The sequence below is a fragment of the Agelaius tricolor genome, unplaced genomic scaffold (assembly GCF_023055355.1).
Source record: "Agelaius tricolor isolate 1412-34295 unplaced genomic scaffold, bAgeTri1.0.p SCAF_7, whole genome shotgun sequence".
Taxonomy (NCBI): Eukaryota; Metazoa; Chordata; class Aves; order Passeriformes; family Icteridae; genus Agelaius; species Agelaius tricolor.
The window spans coordinates 11,211,683-11,232,582 of NW_027269267.1; the positions used below are offsets into that span (position 1 = coordinate 11,211,683).

Genomic DNA, 20,900 nt, shown 5'->3' on the forward strand with positions numbered 1-20,900 from the left:
TTTGTTCAGCAGGTTGAATTGGCTTGTTGTTGTAAATGCAGAAGCTACTGTGGCTTACTCAGCAGCAAGCTTTCATCAGTTTGGATGCACTACTTTAACACCACTGAAAATTCATAGATAGTGCGTCATGGATAAAGGTAGCCTCTGATTCTTGTTTATACATGTTTGAGAAACAGCAGTTTCCAGTGATGATGTATTTTAATTTGCCATATGTGTGAAAAGTTGAATTAGCATATTCATCACCCAGCCCAGAAGCAGCACTATGATTGCTTTCCCAGGCAGTTCATAAATTGTGCAATTCCAGCAGTCAGCTCTGTCTCCGAGAGACAGCTCTGCATCCTTCCACAGCAAAGTGAGTGTGAGGACTTTATCAGGACTTTAAAACAAATATGACTTTGGTATTCTCTGAAAACTAGTGGAAATGAACATCTACAATTCCTACTAGCTTTAGCAGTAGCCTGTCTTGTGTGATGAAGATTAGAGGTCAGGCTCTGCACTGGGAATATGTTCTTCTCCTGGATTCTGCACAGCCTAGATAATAACTGTGGTCTTTTTTGTGTGCAAACCGTCAGAGGCTATATTGTGGTCATTACCATTTTCTTCTCTTAGGGGATTAAATGATGGAGCAGAATCCTGTAACTACTCTCTTGCCTGTCAACCCTATTAATAGGGTGTCACCCAGCAATTGGATTTGAAATTGCTGGAAACTTGTTCACTGGGCAGGATTTATCAAGGGGCTATCCCATCAAGCAAAGAACTGGGCAAAGAGTTACTACAGCAATTTTGTGTCAGATGTGTACTTATTCGAAGTAATTTTGTTATGTTTTTAATTTATGTTGAGATTAGTGGGAGACAATCAAAGTATTTGCTGCTCTGACAGATAAGATACCTGTTAATTTCAGCAGTGTCCAAATGAATACCAAGATATTGAGAACTTCTTTTTCCATGTACTCTTACCTCTATTCTTATTGCCACATATATCTCAAAGGAAGCATCATGCTGTATTGGATAGACTTGCACAATGCCTTTTGGTTTAGGTCAAGGCCACTGAATTTGAAAGATCAGATTACATGAGGGTAGTTCATGTAACTCCAGAAAATTGTAGAGCAAAAGGAATCAGTGATTTAACAACTCAATACATTACGCCTTCCACACTTGTTACAGCCTGAAAGAAAATGGTGTCTGTCTTCCTAGACTAGTCCATGGTAAAAAACAAAGTCCAGTGAGGGTGGAGGATTGAGAGATCCACTTCAAAGGCACATTCATGCCACAGGTTAAACCCTCAGCATAGGAACATCCACGGTGTTCTCGGTTTTCTTGGACTATATAAGGAGTTTTAATGTGATTTTCCTGCTACAGAATTTGTTATGGTAACTGATGCTGTCATAAAAGAAAATGAATTTTTGAGACATGTAGAATAACAGAAGAGGAAATATTGGCCAAATACTGCAGATAGCTTAGTTAGAAGAAAAAACCAAAAAAAAAAAAAAATTCCAAAGCAAACAATGAAACAAAAGCTAACAATTATTAAAATGCCTAGCTTTCATTAAGATAGGGAGAAAATTACCTCTTCATTAACGCTCCTTGATTTTTTTTTTCTTTATGTGCTGAGTAGGGAAGTAAAAAGTTAACATAGTATTGAAATGGAAAGAAAATAAGACTTTAATGAGGGTTTTATCAAAAGGTTAATAAACTCTCACCCACCTCAATATCCCAATTTTGCAATGCATTGCTTTTTAGTGCTCATTCTCTATGAATCCTTACAGTTATATTTCATTAACATTGAAACGTGTAATAAGAAAAAATGAAATTGAAACATGCTTCAAATATCATTGCAAGAAATCATTGCATTCAAATATCATTGCAAGGTTTGATTCATTTGTTGTTGACCAATAGTATTGGAAAAGAAAAATTAAAGATGACATTGAATTTACTAAGCCTTTATTTTTAATGTTGTCCATAAAGTTTTGCAAGTAAAGTTTTAGGGAGCGGTGTAGACATACTTTATATGTTGAGTTTAAACATAGGAGCAAAATGGCCCCTTTTTGGGGGCCATTTGGACTGGGGGGCCATGGATTTCAGCAGGTTTATTGCAGTAAAAAGAACAGCAGATTTTCACCAATAAAAGAATGTGTTACCTCAGATAGTGGCATACCTGGCACACAATCTTGTCTACTGTCGTGTTTATGATAACTGAGAATGTGGACAGAAAATTAACTTGGAGAGTCAGTGGGTAGTCAGCAATGATTACAACAAGGTAATCAACCTATATTGTAGGTGGGTGAAGAGAGGAAAACAAAAAGACCCCAACCAATTCATTTTGATAACTCAGCTATTGTTGCACTTATATTACTAGAGAAAAAAGGAAATAAACCATGAATCTTGGAACTCCAGATGTAGTTTATCTTCTCTTTTACAATTTTCAGTAGGTTTGGATTTTTGTTTTGGTTGGTTGGTTTGGGTTTTCGTCTTAATTGTAGAGTTTTGCCCATTATTTATTTGGTCAGTGCTTGACAAAATGAAGCTGCTGTGTGCTGAGAGACATTATTTGGAATTTCCTTATGTTAGCACATGAATTACACCTTTCCAGATTAAAAAAGAAATTGCTAGAGAATATGCTGGTTTTAATTCAGTAATGTGCTGTTGCTAATGGTAGGTGCCTCCCTGAACCTTTAGGAGCTGTCACTACTACTGTGCATTCCTTTTTAGTTAGTTTCTGTAAGTCCTTTTACTACCAAAGTGGAAGTTTAGTAGTCGCAATTGCAGTCTTCTTTTAAAATTTTTCATCTTTCCAAACTCAGTATCATTGTCACATCTCATTAGACAGTTTTAATGCCACATACTGTATGAAGAAATGTTAACCAGTGCACTTTTCGTCAGCTGGTAGTGTAAAACAGACAAAACAACAGAGCCTCTTAAATGAGATTTCTCATGCCTGTCTTTCTTAGTATGAATTTGTGCTTGCTTTTTATTCATTTTATTGAGACCTTGAAGATGAAGTGACTGACCACTGTTTATTTTGGTAACATTGCTTTTTCTGTCCCTCTTTGCTTTTGATTTTTCTGGTGATCCTCTTTGTCCCCAACTGTCACTATCCTTGTGTTTACCCCACACCAACTCTGAACAGAAGCTTGTCTACTGGTGTTTTACACTTCCCATGGAGTTTTGGGACTATTCAGTCTTAATGCTTATGCCATGGCTAATCTAGACTGACTGTTTTTTTTATTTTTCAGGAAACTGAAGCAGCAGTGCAGGCTAAACAGCTGAATGTGGAAGAGGTTTTGTCTAAAGGGTGTCATTTATACAAGGAAAAACCAGCTACTCATCCAGTAAAGGTAATGAAGCAACCTTTAGCAATATCCATTGCTGTGTAATAGGTTATGCTTCCCCTGTTGTACACTTGTCCTTGATGTGCTCTGTTTAAAATCAATGAAAGAACCTGGCAAATGGCATTTGTTCTATTCTGTGATGGCATAGCCAGGGAAAATGTAATGCTCCCAGCTAAAAATCTTATGCATATTATGATGGGAATATTGTTTATGACATTAAGGTTGTTTTACTCATTCAAGAGTAATTCACACTGAAAGCAAAAGTAATTTTTGTTGTGTAATTAATGGCAACATGTAGCTTATTTTTAAACTCCTTTATTTTAAATTTCACTTTTAGAAATTTTTCAAATTAAAAAAAATTGCAAATTTTCTAGAAAAGGTGAGAGTTAAGTTATAAACAGAGTAATTTGCTTTCTTTTTTTTCATTTTGAAGGAAGGAACACATGGCAACATAGAACTTTCCCTCTCAATTTCTCTGCCAAATTTTATCTAGAATTACTGACTTGATTCTGTTTTGGAGAAGAGGACACATTGTTTGGAAGGCTTTGCCTCCCAGCACTTCTCTTTAAGAAAAATGTACTGTAGAATCCTTTTCTTCAGCTTACAAATCAGTTATAAGGGGATATTTTATATGCTTTTCCTAAAGACTGTGAGGACCTTCATTGAGACTAGAGTGTCATTTTCTATCCTGTAGAATCTTGAAGTCATCAGCAAGCATCCTCCCATGTCTGGTTCAGCTGCTTTTCAAGCAGGAGAGCAACTAGTGAGATCAATACCATACAGCCAGAGCTTGCTCTGGTTTCTAGTGTTATAATTGCTAATTAAGAATCTGTAAACATAATGATTAAGAATTCCCAGAAAGAGAAATAGTGACTTATTGATTACACTATCTATTACAATTGCTTCTGACTGGGCTGAGATAATAAACTTTGTATTTAGAGCTTATCAAAATGTACAACACTCCAAAACCACAATTGGCAGAAAAAGGGTTTCTTCACAAAGATAAAATGTTAGTAGGTGATCTCCACAGTGAATTTCTTGTTTTTCTGTCTCTATTTAGTCACTATAGTTGGAGTATTATTTTCCTACTTTTACAATATTTCCTCTGATTTATTTGTCAATAGGTCAACAGCAGATCTCCATTCAAAGGAACATGTGAATGAACTGATACCCGAAAGATAGAGATTTTGGCTTTCTAGATTTTTTAAATTGCATATAAAGAATTGCAGAATGAATGCTGGTATTTTCAAGAGGAAGAGCTAGTACGTGTTTTATGTAAGAATGACAGAAGTATAAATTATGTTGAAATTTTCTGTTTAGCCCAAAATTCTGTCACAGAAGTGTACTCTATCTATGTATTTTCAATGTTCACATCAAAGACTGAAATTCTCCAATTTTTACCAAATTTACTGGAAAAAGATGACTCTTTAAAGATTATAATGTTCCTTAAGGTATAGTTTTGACAATGATATTAAAAGAGGTGTCTGTGAGGACAATTGTAACTTGCAGAGTAATGCATATTTAATTTTTAGTCCCTGTTTGATTGCATTTTACTTGTTTCTTTACATTCTGCAGTTCGTTTAATTGTGCAATCTGTGAGGTTAATTTCTAGTTCAGTGGTTATTCTGTCAGGACTGTTGAATTGCTTTCTTGATGCTGTAGGTAGGTTTCCATAAATCATCATTCTTCCTGAATTACTTTCAGCAAAGTCTGCTATTTCTATCTTTCAACATAAACTTTTTTATTACCATCAAAATAATTTTCTGCATGAAAGGTATTTTGTGGAAGCAAAAATAATTTTTACTCACATTAAGATGGTGTTGGAAAGATATTAGCAAGTCCGCAAAGCTAAGAACTCAAAATTTTAGAAAATTGTTTAATTACAGCTGCTCTGGTACCTTTAGTTTAGACTGAACCCAGCTTAATTCAGTTCAGGATATGAACATCACTTATAGACCAAGCAGCAATTCAATACTTAGACCCATAGTTCTTATTTAGTGTGTGGCACAGAAAAAAAAGAGATAAAATTACATGCCCTCTTTAAAAGCATTAATTACTTGTCTAGCATTGCTTGACAAATTTGTAGATTATTTCGTTCTCTGGGGTAGCTTTGCTTTTTTCCCTCCATTATTTCCTTAATTCACCACAAATCTTCCCATTCTTTTCAATAAATGAAGTAGAGGTCCTATTGACTTATTCTTACCACAGCCTTTCCTGTGCTCAAAAGCGTTATGTGCCAGAAAATTAGAGATATCCCTGCAATTTATGTGCATTTTATCTGAAATAATGTTCATAGTTAAAATTATTCTGGCATTTCCTAATGCTTAGCTGCTTATCTTTGCAACCTTTATAGTATGTTTTCATTATAGTATTTTGAATGTAAATTAAATCCCATGGATTTATATTGACACGTACATAATCTTATCTCATAGTTATGTCACTGAAATAAGTATATTTTCATACCTTCACTAAGCATACTAAAATAGAATTTTGCAACACAAGTCTGTAAAAACATTTTTGTTGGCAAATGAAATCCTTGTATATGCTGATTCAAGAGTCAAGAATGGGATGAGATGTGTGATCCTTTAAGCACTAGCACTTTAATAATCAGACCTATTCACTTTTATAACATGGATTTCATGCTTTTGAAATGCATTTCTGTAAAGCTTTTGAAGGTGAGGGAGAGAGAGGTTACTGCTGGTGTCAGTGGCAATAGAAAGGATGTAAGCCCCAATCTCATGATTAACAGCACTTAATCAGAACAGTTTATTCAGGAAAGGATTTCTGTGCCAGTGGAAGAGCTGTGGTTCCCTTGCCACAGCACTCAATTTGTCTTTTCCTCTGGTGGGTGAGAAATAGTGAGGAATTTATTTTCATTGTTCTCAATCTTGCATTTAAAAGACTACATTTCTCTCTCTAAATATTCATATCCAATTTTAGTGCTGTCAGTAAGATTAGTCCACATAAGGGTGTTAACATCGCTTAAATTGCACCAGTGCTGACATTTAAAGAAAATCTATAAATTTTGTGCTAAGTGCAACATATTTGGATGTTCATGCTTGTCATCAGAGCTCTAGAGTTGCAATTACAGCAAAATTGTTGTGCTCAAAGAAGTTAACATTTTAATGCATGTATGTTAATTTATGCCAGATGCAAGATCAAACTGTAATTTTGATAGAAGGGTTTAGAACTGGCTGCTCTCTTATTAGTGGTGTAGCTGTTGCCCTGGACAACCACTCTAACGTGTCTGGTGGGCATGGTTTTTATTTGGTTGCTGGCAAGAAATCTCAGGCTCATATAAGTAAGAATCATTAAGTAGCTGCTCATGACAAGGACCAATATTGGAATGATGGAATAGAGCCCAGCTCCTGGCCCTGCATGGGACAGCTCCAGAATCCTCTATGTGCCTGAGAGTGTTGTCCAAACATTTCTTGAACTCAGACTGGCTTGCAGCTGTGACCACTTCCTTGGAGAGCCTAGTACCCAAGCACTCTTTGGGTGAAAAATATATTCCTGATATCTAAACCTTCCCCACTGCCTCAGAGTCTGTGTGTGAGTGTGTGAGAGTGTGTGTGAGTATACACATACTTCAATTTAATGAGCATTGTTCTCCATCCCTCTCCTATTGACCTCTGTCAGCTTAGACTCTAGGTAATTAAAGTACCTTTCTTAATAGGCATCCTGTTTCTATCACGGCTGGATTGTGATTTTGGCTATATATCTAATTGTGGATGGAAGCCATAGAATGCTAAAAGCATTCCTGGGCTGCATCAGTACTCTGTGCATCTTTTTGTAGCAGAGAATCATAGAGCAGCTTAAAGAGAAATGCTGTCTTCATTTAAGAGTTTAGACATGTCAGCATAGAATTAGCAAAGCTTCATCATTCTTTACAGTAATTAAAGCAAGAAAAAAAGAGAGGTAGAAACAACATATTCAAATCTAAGTGCCTCTCAGGGTTATCTGAGGACTGATGTTATTCACACTCCAGACTTTCCTGCAGGTTTTGTTTACTGCACAGGACTGTGTGCTCACACACTGAAGGTTACGGTACCCTGAAGACTCCAAAGACTTTTTTCTTTTAATTTAATGTGAAGTAGAATAAATTCTGCATTTGATGTTAGAAGTTGCAGAGGTATTTTTGAAATACTTAGCTCACCTTTCGGTTTTAATTTTAAAAATTAAATTTCATGTTCACAGTGCTCAAAAGCGAAGCTTCTCAGGCTGGGGGGCTATCCCTGGAAGGGTCAGGATCAGGTATAGTGAGGACAACCAAACACAACCCTGGGTGGCTGGGCAGGGCCAAGGAAATGGGCTGAGGTTGGTCCAGGAAATCACTGTGGTCAGGGTCAGGCACCTGTGCTGGTTCTAAGTTGGCTCTGAGCTTCTGCAGCCAAACTTTGAGGAGAAAAGATGCTTTTAGGGCCCTGACACCAGGAAACTCTTTTGTAGCACAGCTGGAAAAGATTTTATTTGTCCCTCTCCCCCATTTGTGAAAATTCATTGTTGTACCTTTCTGTTTCATATTTTTATTAATTCAAGTGACCAGATGAAAAAAGAAAAAAACACCTATTTTATTTTGCATTTATTTACATTGCATTTGCATTTGTTTACATTACAAATCCCCGTTGGATGGGGCCCTGAGGAAGCTGATCTATTGGGTGGCATCCCTTCCCATGGTGGGAGGGGAGTTGGAACTAGAAAATCTTTAAGGTCCCTTCCAACCCAAGCCATTCTGTGGTTCTGTGATACATTAATGTATGTATTATAAATTTAATATTTTGTTATCTTCTATTCTAGAAAAAATTAGAAGACTTGAATGCTGACTGGAAGGCAATACAACACTTAATTCAACAACTAAAGGAAAAGCCAGCATTAGCAGCCTTTGGCCATCTATCTTCAGGTGTCTGTAAGTGCTTCATTATATGTATTTTTTAAAAATAATTACAAATCATACAGTTAAAATTAAAATGGTTGGAGACTGTCTAAATTAATTCAGCATCATTAAAAGTGCTACTATGGCATTCAAGTTGGTTTTTTATCATTGCCTTTCTATTTTATGCAATGTATCCCAGAAGACAAATTAGATTATCATTTGATGAAAAGGTTGCAGAATGCTTTTCAAATTATTACTGTTTCAAAGTAATTTTTCTTTCATTCCATGAAGAGGTGAGGTTTTGACTTTTTGCATATGCTAATGGAGGAAATACTACAAAGGGAGACAAATTGTTTAAATTAAAAGATAATAATGTTATAGGTCAAGTACCTGTAGATTGGTCACAGAATGAAATTCTGACATTATTACTACTGATGGGGCAATAAAGTCAGACTGTTTCAAAACAAAGCTTGTCTATTAACAGAGAAAGTCATATGACAACATGGTAGAAAGAATTCTGCAGCTAAACACTAAGTCTGTGATTTATGTTTTTTCGTGTCTTGCATTCATGAATACACAACTAGACATCTGATCTCTGTTTCATTTAAATTATTTTGACAATATTTATACTGGATTATTCTCATATCTCTCTGTCTTCTTGTTCCTTACAAGGATTATAAACTTCATTTTTTTCCTTGATAAATGGATTTTATTTCCAGTGCTTTCCTTTAAAATGAAGTGATTAAGCATGGGTGAAAAAGAAATGCTTAATGGAAGCACTGTGCTCAATCTGAGTTTCTAAAGTCTCTAAGATTCTTCACTTGATATTGAACCACTCCAGTTGCTTGAATGAAGAATATTACCTATACCATTTAGAAAGCCCCTCAGCATATGTGGGAGGAGCAGAAAGAAATCTGTCCCCCCAATCTCTGTCAGATTGTCTGTAACTCAGGCTGTGACACAGCTGCAGTAATCATTTGGGATTGGATTACATGTGGGTTGCTGCTCCCTCTTGTTTTTAACATGTTCTAGGGCGTAACATACAATAAAAGCTTAAACTGGAGAATCTAGCAAGAAGGTAGCAAAGAAAACCCTTTTTTCAGAGAAGTGCATAATTGCTCCATAGAGAGAGGATCCAGAAATTTCAGTACCAGAAGACAGTCCAGCTCCTGCCCAAATAGCATCTATGAGTTCAAGGAAAGGATTTGTCTTGCTTGTGATATGTTGAATCTTACTGAAAAGAACTATTATTTGGGTTTAGTCCCTTAGAACTGCTGTGGTTCCAGTGGCAATTATTTAAACTTTCTAAAAAGAGCCAACGACCACTACTATACTTTTAAATGAGTAGTACAACAGCATTCTTGCTTTGCATGATTTTGTTCCAAGGCATTCTATAGGAATTCATGTATGGGGGAATGAAGGAGATGTGTAATCATTTTTTGCTGTGCTAAACTTGCTGTATCAGTTTTCGGTGTGAACAGGTTCCAGAAGGAAAGAGTGTTGGCAAGTTGTGAGTTTGCTGTTACAAAAGAAATTATAATAATGGAACAAGAGTGTGAACAGAGAGTAGTAATGTGATATATTTTTATATTACCTCATCTCTAGCTCAAGAATTGCAAAATTACTCACCTTAATGCAAGATATAGTCTCTGACTGCTAACGTTTCTGAGACTCAGCTGATGGAATTGTAGATGCAGAAAATGAAAGCACTGGTGTTCTATAAAGGATTAAGCAGGAAGTAAGATTGATTTCCCTTCTGTTGTAATGAGAACTTAAAATTTGAACCTGCGCTTATAACACTAATTCATAATTTTTCTTTATTTGAGTCAGTTTACTGCCATCACCTCATTATAGGTGTATTGACATAGAACTGTAGAGTTCAAAAGGGACCCAGGGAGACATCTTTTCCTTTTGCTCAAAGCACAGTCAATTAGTGCAGGTTGCTCAGGGTCATGTCCAGTCAGGTTTTTAATATCTTCAAGGATAGAGACTCTACAACCTCTCTGGGCAACTTTTTCCAGTGTTGAGCAACTCTGACAGTAAAAAACGTTTCTTGTTCTATTCAAGTAGAATTTCTAGTATTTCAATTTTTGCATGGTGCTTCTCATCCTGTCTCTGGGCTTCATTAAAGACAGTCTGGATCTGTCTTTACTCCTCCAAGCAGATACCCAAACACATGGATATGATCCCCCTGAGCCTTTTCTTCTCCAGGCCAAGAGAGCAGTTTTCTACAAAGATAGGAAAAATATCTGCTACTAAGGTATTTTTGTAATTCATTTAAAAGAATGGGAGGAGACGATGGAAGAAATGGAATGTCATGGGTCTTGTAATTCTGGGGTATAAGTTCTGCAGTTATTTTAACCACTCATATTATAGATATTTTTATGGCCTTATTTACAGTGTTGCTGACTCTTTTGAACCATAGGGACTCAAACTGCTTATAGGAGAGCAAGCTTTAACCAAGCCTCCCAGCAGCTAAACAATCTCATTAAAGGTCATTTGTAAAGAAAGATACACCAAATTATTTTGGAAGAGTTTTGTGAAGCAAGGTCAGTATCTCCTCTTGACAATTATTCACTTCCTGATCCTACAGGGACTTTTAGGGACATCAGGACTGAATAATGTTGACATGTGTATTTGAGACCAGGAAATGAAGATGTAACAGGCTCATGTCTAGTGCCCTGTCAGGTATCATTTGGTCTGGTCTGGTTACAGGATCTCAGACAGAGAATCTTAATAAATTCCATCTGGTGGCTGTTACAGAGGTAAAGCACCCTGGTTATAATTGTATCTAGATCTGCATATTATAGTTTCTTCAGCAGAAGAAGCATTAAAAAATAGTTCTTCATATTCCAGCAGTCCAGTGTGCCCTCAGGCATAAGGAACAAGAATTACTTCTCCAGCTCAAAAATGTACTTAGCTGAAGGGTATGCCTAAAACCTTAGCGAAGATTGACTTCCAAGATAAGATGAATCAGGAAGAAAATCACACTTGCTATCTGTACTTGACAGGATAATGTGAAATGGTGTGAATGTCTCTATCCAAGTACCTTGATGCATTGCTTAGCCAGCAGTTTGAAAACATTTTAAACAGAGAGGAAAGCAGTTCTGGAATGTGCTTTTCCAGGAGGGAGAGTTTTTAATAGCATCATTAGCATTCATATGGCTTCTTTTTCTTCTTTTGTACTGAAATGCTATCACTGTATTTACTTACTAAGTTAGGTGAAGGGACACACTGCTTTGTAAACCCCTCTGAATGCATTGTGGGGTGGGAGGAACTCCTGACTTGTCCTGGATGAAGAGATTTTCCATATTTTGTTTTTGTTCCAGTAAGATGCTAGGGGAAAATTTTGGCCACTTTTATTTAGTGCTACCTTGAAAACACAATTTCTTTAAATTGATGTGTATTTATTTTCAGTTATGCTGTACTTGAAGTTAGTGAAATTTTAACTACAAATGAATCCACCTGAAAATACTCTGTCAACTAATTTTGCATTTTACATATTCATCTAATAAAACTGTGAGTGATACATTGTCTTAATACTCTTGCAGTTTAACTTATTCAGTGAAAAGTTTTCTGTGTACAAGCAATTTCTTTTTTTCTCTTGACTGCTCACAGAAGTTTTTGTCCATTTCTTGTCTCTTTTTTTTGTATGAAATGCCTAATCAAGTGAAACAGAAAAACGCGTGACTGAAATGAATAAAAGAGTGACAATTATAATCAACTACAATGGTGAAATTTCTTCTGAAATTAGGTAGAATTTGTCCCTTTAAATTTTAAAAGTTATCAGTCTTATTTTGGAGCATCATTTGTAGGAGGTCTGAAAAAAATAAAGATAAAAAAATGATTGGTTGTGTTTAACAGATTTTAGCAGAGTTGCATTTGACAGAAAGGCTTTTTATGCATTGGTAGGTGCTGTACACTTTCTACAAGTAATTAGAGGAAAGCTAATTCTGCATCATCAGAGATAACCATCAGCACTTGCCATCAGAGGTATCTTGCTTTAAATGCCTATAATCAATACTCCTCTGTGCTTTCAGTATAACTTGTTTTAGGAGTAGGAGTCAGACAGTGCAGACACAGAGACAAATACTGGGCTTCCCTGTACAGGGGAAGAAAGCTTTTCAGGATTTAGAATGGGTGAGGGAGAATGGGAGAGGAGAGAGGGATCACGCTGGGTCCATTAGACTCGAGCTGTAATGTGAAGGCTGTGAGCTGCAATAAGTTCACCAGCAGCAGTGGTGGTGGAGAGAACTCATGACTTATTAGCCCACATATTCAACTGGGTACAGGAAAAATATTCACAGCAGTCAGTCACCTCCAGTCTATAATACCTTGAGTCTTGAAGTTTGAATTAAAACAGTGATATTTGGTGATACAGTGAAATTCCCCAGTGAATCTGGGGAAAGTAGTGATAACAGAATTTCATTTGCTTTTCCTCTGGTATTTTACTTGCAGGAGTATAGTATTTCTCCTTCTGTTTGGGAAATATAGTTTGGTTTTTATTTCTCTGTGAAGCAAGTCCCCACCTGGACTAGGCATGCTGCTTTGTTCCAGGCTTGTAAGATCATATACAACAGTCCTTGAAAAATATCACTTTGTGTGTGCACTGCTGTGGCTTAATGCAGCTGGAATTCACACTCACTGCTTGCAGTATGTAACATAAGAAACAACTACTGGTGCTGCTTAAAGCATACCATTCATGAGTCTGTAGGTTTCTGAGGAAACTTAGCACTAAAAAAGCATGTACGTGAAAATACATACCTTGATGAAATAACTTAAGGTTCAAAACTAAAATCCACTCACCTCAGAAGCTGAAAGTGCTTCTGTAGTGCTAGTGCATGTATTGTATGCATCTGGAATTTTCTTTTGTTTTCAAAATGCATAGTTGAGTTTTTTATGATTCCATATTGGTTATTGGTTATTATTCCATATTGGTTATTTCTAAGATAGGGGCATGTACAGATGGACATGGCAGTATCCTGCATTATGAAGTCTGCCCTGTCAAATCTCTGACATGATATTTGGTTTAATATTTTCAGTGGGAATGAAGGATTCTTTGTTTATGAAACTATAACCATTGAAATATATTCATTTCCATGGACTGGAATTTCAGAGCTGGATTGTGTACTATTCCACTGACTCTTTAAAAACACACAAACCATTTGTATTTAAGAGATAATCAGGAGACAGTGACAAAACTGTAAGGAACAAAATGACAACAACTAGCTTTGGGCAAAAAATGCACAATAGATACACTTTCTTTTTTGTCGTATTTCAGAGCTAATGTGCTCTGAAGCAGTCATTGTTTATATATTATACCCACTGTTTGAGTGAACACATATGCTGTAGTTCAGCACTGTTTCTCAGAATTTCCAAAAGCTAGTCTTAAAACTCCTGGTGCACCTGAGAATATTGCAATATGTGTATTCAAAGGGCAAATTAAAAACAAATGTAAAATCAGATATTTGAGTATATTGTTTATAGCAGCTGGCATAGTATAGTTGAGACCAAGAATACTCAAAATAATTCTTTGGGTAAGACTGAACAATCTGTGGGGTGCATCTACAATGTTTTCAATACTAATGGACACCTGTGTTGATATTAAATGTTGATATTAAACTTATGTTGCACGTGGTCTTCACTATTTAAAGGAAATTTGCTATCAGCTATCAAAAAGCTTTTATGAGGGATATGGTAGAAAACTTAATTTTCTAGAACCATTCTCCAGAGAGCTGAACAGGTAAAAATCCACAGCATGCAACTGTTGGGACAAGTAGTTCTTGTGAAACATTTTGGTTCACTTTGATTATAGGACACCAGTAAAGCTCACTCTTATGAGCTGTAGTAGAGAGAAATACTGTTTCCAATAATGGTCATGTGTCTAGAACCATATAGTTTCTGATACTTGTGCATGTTGACTCTAAAGGAAATATCTACTTCTAAAATTAGCTATAATTTGGTTTAACACTATGAAAAGTTTTACAAAAATAAAATGCAAGAGGGAAATTGAATATGTAAAAATGCAATAGGAAAGTATCACAGAGAACACCTTGAGCTCCTAAAACATTAGAGACCAGCAACAGTTTTTCAGCTGGCCCAACAAAGGTTGCTCATGCTTGTACAAGTGGATTAGTAAAGGAGCAGATTACTCTCTCTACCTTTTCTTTTGGATAAAGGAATGAATAATAGTTTATATAAATAATTTTAGTAGATTTGGGTTGAGGAATTTTACTTTACAGACGTAATGAAGAGGTTCAGAGATGCCAGCCTGAGATGACCCTATTATGGGTAAATTGCCATATATCTATTTTCCTCATTATATTCAGGAAATAAGTGTCTAATCATTCCATCTGATTTCCATTAGGAAGCTTTTTTACTTCTCACATATGTGACACATACAGCAAATAACAATATGGCACAAAACTGAATCTGTTACCACTTGATTGGAGATTTTTCAAGGTCAGGACCCAGTTTCACAAGCAGTTCTATTTTTCAATACAGCTGACATCAGACACAAGCTGAAGACAAACTTGTCTAATAAAGCTTTCAGATTCAATTTTCTCTCTGCATATAGCTTCAGGAATCTCTGGAGGTCATTCACAGCATGTGCTGTAACACCAACAGGGAGAAGTAATGAAAAGCATCTATATAAAAAGCTGACACTCTGCCTTCTAAGCTGCATGAATAAAAACATAATAAGCAAGTTTAGAAACACAAATCTCTGTTATTCTCAGAATTTCTATTTAGATCTTTATAACATATCTTGATTTGAGGATTTGCTTCTGGTTTTTCTGACAGGTGAAAAATATATGCAAAATATACTTAAGCCACAAATGCCCAATTTGAAGAAAACCAAAGGTTACACCTTTATATTGAATGTCCTGTTTCAGGATCTGATTGTAGATTCCCCTTTGAAAGATCTGCAATAAACAAGTGTGACAGTGCAGTTTACAAAAGGAATGTGAACTTCTTGCTTTTTCAGGGCTCAGCTGATTAAATATAACTCACTCTGGGTTACAAAGACTTTTTATTGTACTCATACCTATGATGAAACCTAAATCAGAAAGTCAAGACAGGAGTTGGTTGCTTTGCTGTCATTAAAGACAATATGGAACCAAGATCTACTTTTTCTATTCTGTAACAAGTTGTTGAAGCACAGCTGCCAAGATTTATGATGTAAATAAGATTAATGCTATCATTAGTCTTTCAAACAACCACATTTACCTATTCAATTTTTAAAATACAATCTGGTATTTTCTTCTGAGGAGCAAGTATGCAGCTTGTTTTCTTTCATTTAATGTCTTGATCAATAGTTAGTAGCAGCTGGATATCCCAGATTTATTTTGGTTAAATCTCATGAAACGTACATTATAGCATACTGTAGAATTCTTCAGACTATTATTGATAACCTAGACCAAGTGAGAGCACAGAACTAAGTTGCATTTATGGTTGGACTTTTTTTATATGACTCCAATAATCTTGGTAACAGAATCTAGTGTTGGTAATTTTCAAAATATCTGGCAACTATAATTTTTTAAAACACAGATAGAATCAAAAATTTAGATTTGTTTTTGCTGGAAGATATGGAAAAGGGAGTAGAGTTCCTAGCAAAAGGGTATCCATACTAAAATGGTAGTTTATGCCCTTTATCAGTTTTTCTGTCTAAGTTTCTATCTTTCTGTCATTAAATCAGTTTTTTTAAATAGTGTTTAAACGTACTTTCTCTTTCTCTCTCTCTCCCCCACTCCTTTTTGTTACAATAACCCAAATTACTGTGATATTTGACTATCCAGATAGCATCAGCCTGCAAATAGCACTAATCTCTCTGTCCTGTTTCTTTTTGTATAGCAATTAGGCCTATTGACAATTACATTGTGTGAAAATCTATTTAATTTGCTAGAATAGTAGAAAGGAACTGGCCATACAGCACACAATCCTCTTGACCTGTCTGCTCTTCGTTGACTGGTCTCTTTAAAAGAGCAAAGCAAGCCATCTTTTCCTTGGGAAGGGAGCAGTGCTCAGGGACATCCTGGTCATGTCTTTGACAGCCTTCCTCACGTTTCTGTCCTGAGTGGGGCTGCCTCAGAGTTAGGTCTGCTCTAGAGAGAAGCAGCCAGCCAGGGAGTGTGAGCAGAGTGGAGGCTGCAGGGAATGAGGAGCAAAGCTCATAATTGCCTCTAAGGTTTCTGCCCTAATCAGGGGACGTGAGACAGTGACAGAAGGGCTTGCTCCTTGCACCATAGAAGGCTAAAAGGAGGAAAAAGATGGCAAATGAAAACCTCTTCTATTCCAGCTGTAAAATTCTTTAGTCTGATGCATATGAAGTTTATCACTGAAATATCAGACTGCTGTCTTTGTATTAGTTTGGAGCAGCAGGGGAGATGCTATGGTGGAGATAGGCAAGAAGAGATTTGTATTACTGATGTTTTTTTAACAGTAGATTGGCGGGCAGTCTTAAGTTCCCAAAGACAATTCTTCATAGGCTGAAAGTAAAATAGAGGTTCTTTTGACCTGAAAAGTAAGCATAATATGAGAAAACTTGACAAAGGTTTCACAAAGTAGTACCTGATAAGATATTTTTACAGTTATGATGAAAGAACAGAAGGTACTTGTAGTGATTTCAGTAATTCCTTTGTCAAAACAAAGTGACAGTGATGATGTTGCCTTTGAACAGCTGGTTTTAATCCTGCAAAATTTTCCACTTGAAGAATAAGGGTAGACTTGGAGATTTTTGCATGAATTCTGTAATTCTGTTAAATTAGCTAATACCTGTGCTCTGATTATTTCACAGCTTCTTTAAATCTGATATGATGTTTATTTTTTTACCTGCAAGGTACCTAGAATTCAGCTGGCTTCTTGTTGTTTTGTATCTGTGTACAATTTTTTACACCCTTTTTTCAGAGTTCCCCTTGTATAAGATAGCAATTTATGCCTGTTAAATCAATAAATAGACCTTACAAAAATTAGAAGAGGTGATTTTTATGAGACTGTAAAAGTTGGAGATGCTGGCAGTATGCTTTTTTTTTCCTTATATCAAAGAATTAGCTGTGAAAATTCAGTTACATGCCAATAGCAGTACACTGGAAATGTAAGTTGTTGTCATATAGATTGTCATCCAATTGAAGGCTGCATACTAAATCAAGGAACTTGTTACTTTTACTGACAAAAGGAATATTGAGAAGTGCTTGCCATTTGTGACAGATGTTGTCACAACGTTCTTTATAAGGCAAGTATGTGACAGAATTTGATTTTACAGCACCACAACTTCTGTAGTACAAAACATTCATTTCCATGAAACTCTTTTGTAACAACTGCTCACCAGAGAAGACTCTTATCCTTCGGAAAAAGACAAATGCCTTGTGTAGTGGTATAAATAAGCTTTTTTAAAAAGTGTATGAAAGGATCTTGGGCTACCTTTCTTTAGTTTCTGTCTGCTTAATTCTCACACTCACTAAAAGGGATCCATTCATACCATAGCCTTTTGCTTTTCAATTTTTAGTGGCCCCATCAATCATGCTGAACTTTGCCTAAGGAAAGGTTCTTGGAGAATGCCATGACAATGCTATATTACTAAAAGGAGACTGAACTTTAGAGCAGTTTATCTTTCAGAAAGGTTTGAATGGAACAATAGGTCCAAGCAGATTAATGCTACCTCTGTTTACAGATATATATTACAATCTTCAGTTGGTCTTGTATTACTTGTCCCTGGTTGAGTCATAGTCTAATTAGAATCAAATGCTGCAGATTTAAAGTTATTTCCACCACATGTAGAGCAGTCAATTGAATTCTTTATGTATACTGTGCCAAGATTATTTCCATGTATTATCTTCTTTCTTAGCTGCTTCCTTCCCAAAGAATTCTCAGTTATTATACTATTTCCAGTTTGGTGTTTAGAGAGTATTTGGGAACATAGCTGTACAGGACCAGAGAAAGACTGATATTGGAAGGGACCTCTGGAGGTAATCTGGTCCAACCCCCTACTCAGGCAGGATAACCTAGAGGAGGCTACCCAGGATGATGTCTCTGTGGCTTTTGAGTATTTTCATGAGTGGAGATACTGCAAACTCTCTGTTTCAACTCATTGCAGGACAAACTCAAAGGAACCTCCTGTATTTCAGTTGTGCCCATTTTCTTTTCACTGGCGGGCAGTGCTGGAAGGAGCCTGGCTCCACCTTTTGTGCACCCTCCCTTCAGATATCTATACATGTTCATGAGGTCCCCAGGAGTCTTCTCTTTTCTAGGCTGAACAGTTCCTGCTCTCTCAAGCTTTTCCTCATATAAGAGAGGTCTTGGTCCCTTAATCATCATTGTGGCCATTCACTGGTCTCTCTTCAGTAGTTCTGTGGCTGTCTTGTGCTAGGGATCCAAGAACTGGATACAGTTTTCCAGGTGCTAAGCAGAGTGGAAAGATGAGCTCTGTCCACTGTTGGCAATGATCCTCCTAGTGCAGCCCGTGATGGCCATAGCTCAGTCACTTTCCCAGGGTTTGAGGTGAAGCTGTCATTCTCTGGGTCCTCCATATTATCCTTTCTGAAGATAACAGTGACCTTTGTTTTCTGACGATAGGAGTGATGCTTGTTTTCCTCCAGTCTTCAGACACTTCTTCCTTTTGCCTTGATCCATCAAAGTTCGTAAAAAGAATCCTTGCAATGGTTGCTGCCAGATCCACCAGCACTCAACTGGTGCATTCCATCAGAACCCATGGATTTCTTTATATGTGTCTCGTTTGCTGAAGTATTCCCCAACCTGATTCTCTTCTACAAAGAGCAATTTTTTAAAACTCTATCTTCTGTACATGGAAATTACCTTGAAGTACCTCCTATGACCAAGGGAACTGTTAACATTCCGCTTCTACGTATCTTGCATACACAGAAAGTATTTGCAGAAGCTCAGGTCACAATGTGAACTTTTTGCTATGTGGCACTAATTTAACCTCACCCTATGGTTTTATTTACATTATGATGCACACAAGCCAACTTATGTAGTTTATATCACTGAAATTCTTAGTGTTTAGTAGACTCTACCTATTTTCTGTGTTCTTACTCCTGTTGTAATTCAGTGTTTGTGATAGAGGAAGTTTTCTTTACATTGAGTGAAAGACATATCAAAACATCTTGCAGTTGTGTTTGGAGGAACCTGGAAAAATGCATTGTACAATAAATGGCTTAGTCACACTCCCAGATATAAAAAGGAGAATGGCAAGAAAATTCTACCAGATCTATCCTATGACAAAGAAAGAACAATCTGAGAAAGCTGACACTTATCTTCCTACTGAATTTAAAGTTCTGGTGCCATTTAAAAATCTAGCAATAGTAACAGTAAAATTTTAGAAACCATAATTTGAAGTTATTTTCAAATATAGCAGTACACATTCACTTGTAAATCTTTTTCTTTTCTCCTAATAGCTTTAACCTTGACTTTTTACTTTCTTTTCAACTTCTAAGGGTTCTTTAGTTTCAGCCCCTTCATCCCACTGCACAGACTATTTTATATCTAAACTTTAATTAATAATCCCATAAACTATCAGCTTCTTTTCTTTTATCTTTAATAAGTAAAATTATATATAATCCATAATGACTTGTTAAGAGTCATAAAGAACTTCTAGAATTAAAAGGTAGTCTAGGCACTTAACTTGTGTATTAAACTGATAGCAGTAACATATAATGTGAATGTTCCCTAAGTATTAATGAAATTAGGTATAAAACTTTTACCCATTTATAGTCTATAAAAATTGCTATGTATGAAATATACCTGATACAGTTACCAAGTCTTCTTTTTCTAAGGATTGTTTTTACTAAATATTCAAGACTAAGAAAATCTTAGTCTTAAGATTTTCTTAAGACTAAGAAAATCTTAAGACATTGGTGTGATTTCAGTAATTCTTTTGTCAAAACAAAGTGACAGTGTTGATGTTGCCTTTGAACAGCTGGTTTTAATCCTGCTGTTTAAAAGCAGGATTAAACATTGGTGTTGCATTAAAATAGAAAAGACCCACTTTGAAACATGATTTTTGTCTTTAAAAGCTGATTAAAATGTTAATAAAATGTTAACTTTGAGATACAATGCTCTAAGGATGCATATTTTCCAGATATAGAGCTGTGGGTGGAATTTTGTTGGCAATAATTTTGATCAACATAAAGACTTTATTTTGAGTTCAGACCACTAGAAAAAAAAAACCCATTCCTTGCTTTCAAACTTCAAAGTTGGTGGGGGGTTTTTGGAGGTAATAAATTTACGTTGTTCATAATATTTAATCAGAGCTCTGTTGGCCACTATTATTTTCCTTTCAGAACTCTTTTATGACCTGGAACACCTGGCAGGTATCTACAGCTCCTCTGCAAAAAGTGTTACTGGCAGTGAGCACCTTGCAGGGAGGGGCTGTACTGAATGGGAGAATTTAATGTACTCTTAACTTTATTTCCTTAACATTGAAGGACAGACAGAGATAATGAGTGATTCATTTATCACTGGAACAAGTCTAAATAAATCAGTCTCAGAACTGTCTTTCCCAATCTCTCTCCAAGAAGTCTGCTTGGATTTTAAGGATATGATTGTGGATGATCTAACTCTGTAGAAAACTGGTGGCAATGCCACAGCAAAAATTAAAAATGTATTTTAGTAGCTGACAGAATTTCACCTGTGTATGCTGTGGAGTTTAGTTGTTCCAAGCCTAGCTCTCAGGGATAAAGTGGTAA

General features: G+C 36.2%; 1 protein-coding gene across 11 annotated transcripts in view; it reads left to right on the forward strand.

Moving 5' to 3' along the window:
* The window catches only part of DMD (dystrophin), a 1,148,686-nt gene that overhangs the window by 800,186 nt on the left and 327,600 nt on the right, over nt 1–20,900 (forward strand). For all 11 annotated transcript variants that reach the window (XM_071430346.1, XM_071430344.1, XM_071430345.1 and 8 more), the window contains 2 exons: nt 3,234–3,335; nt 8,127–8,235. In XM_071430346.1, coding sequence (XP_071286447.1) covers nt 3,234–3,335; nt 8,127–8,235 — 211 coding nt within the window. The remainder of the gene's footprint in view (nt 1–3,233; nt 3,336–8,126; nt 8,236–20,900) is intronic.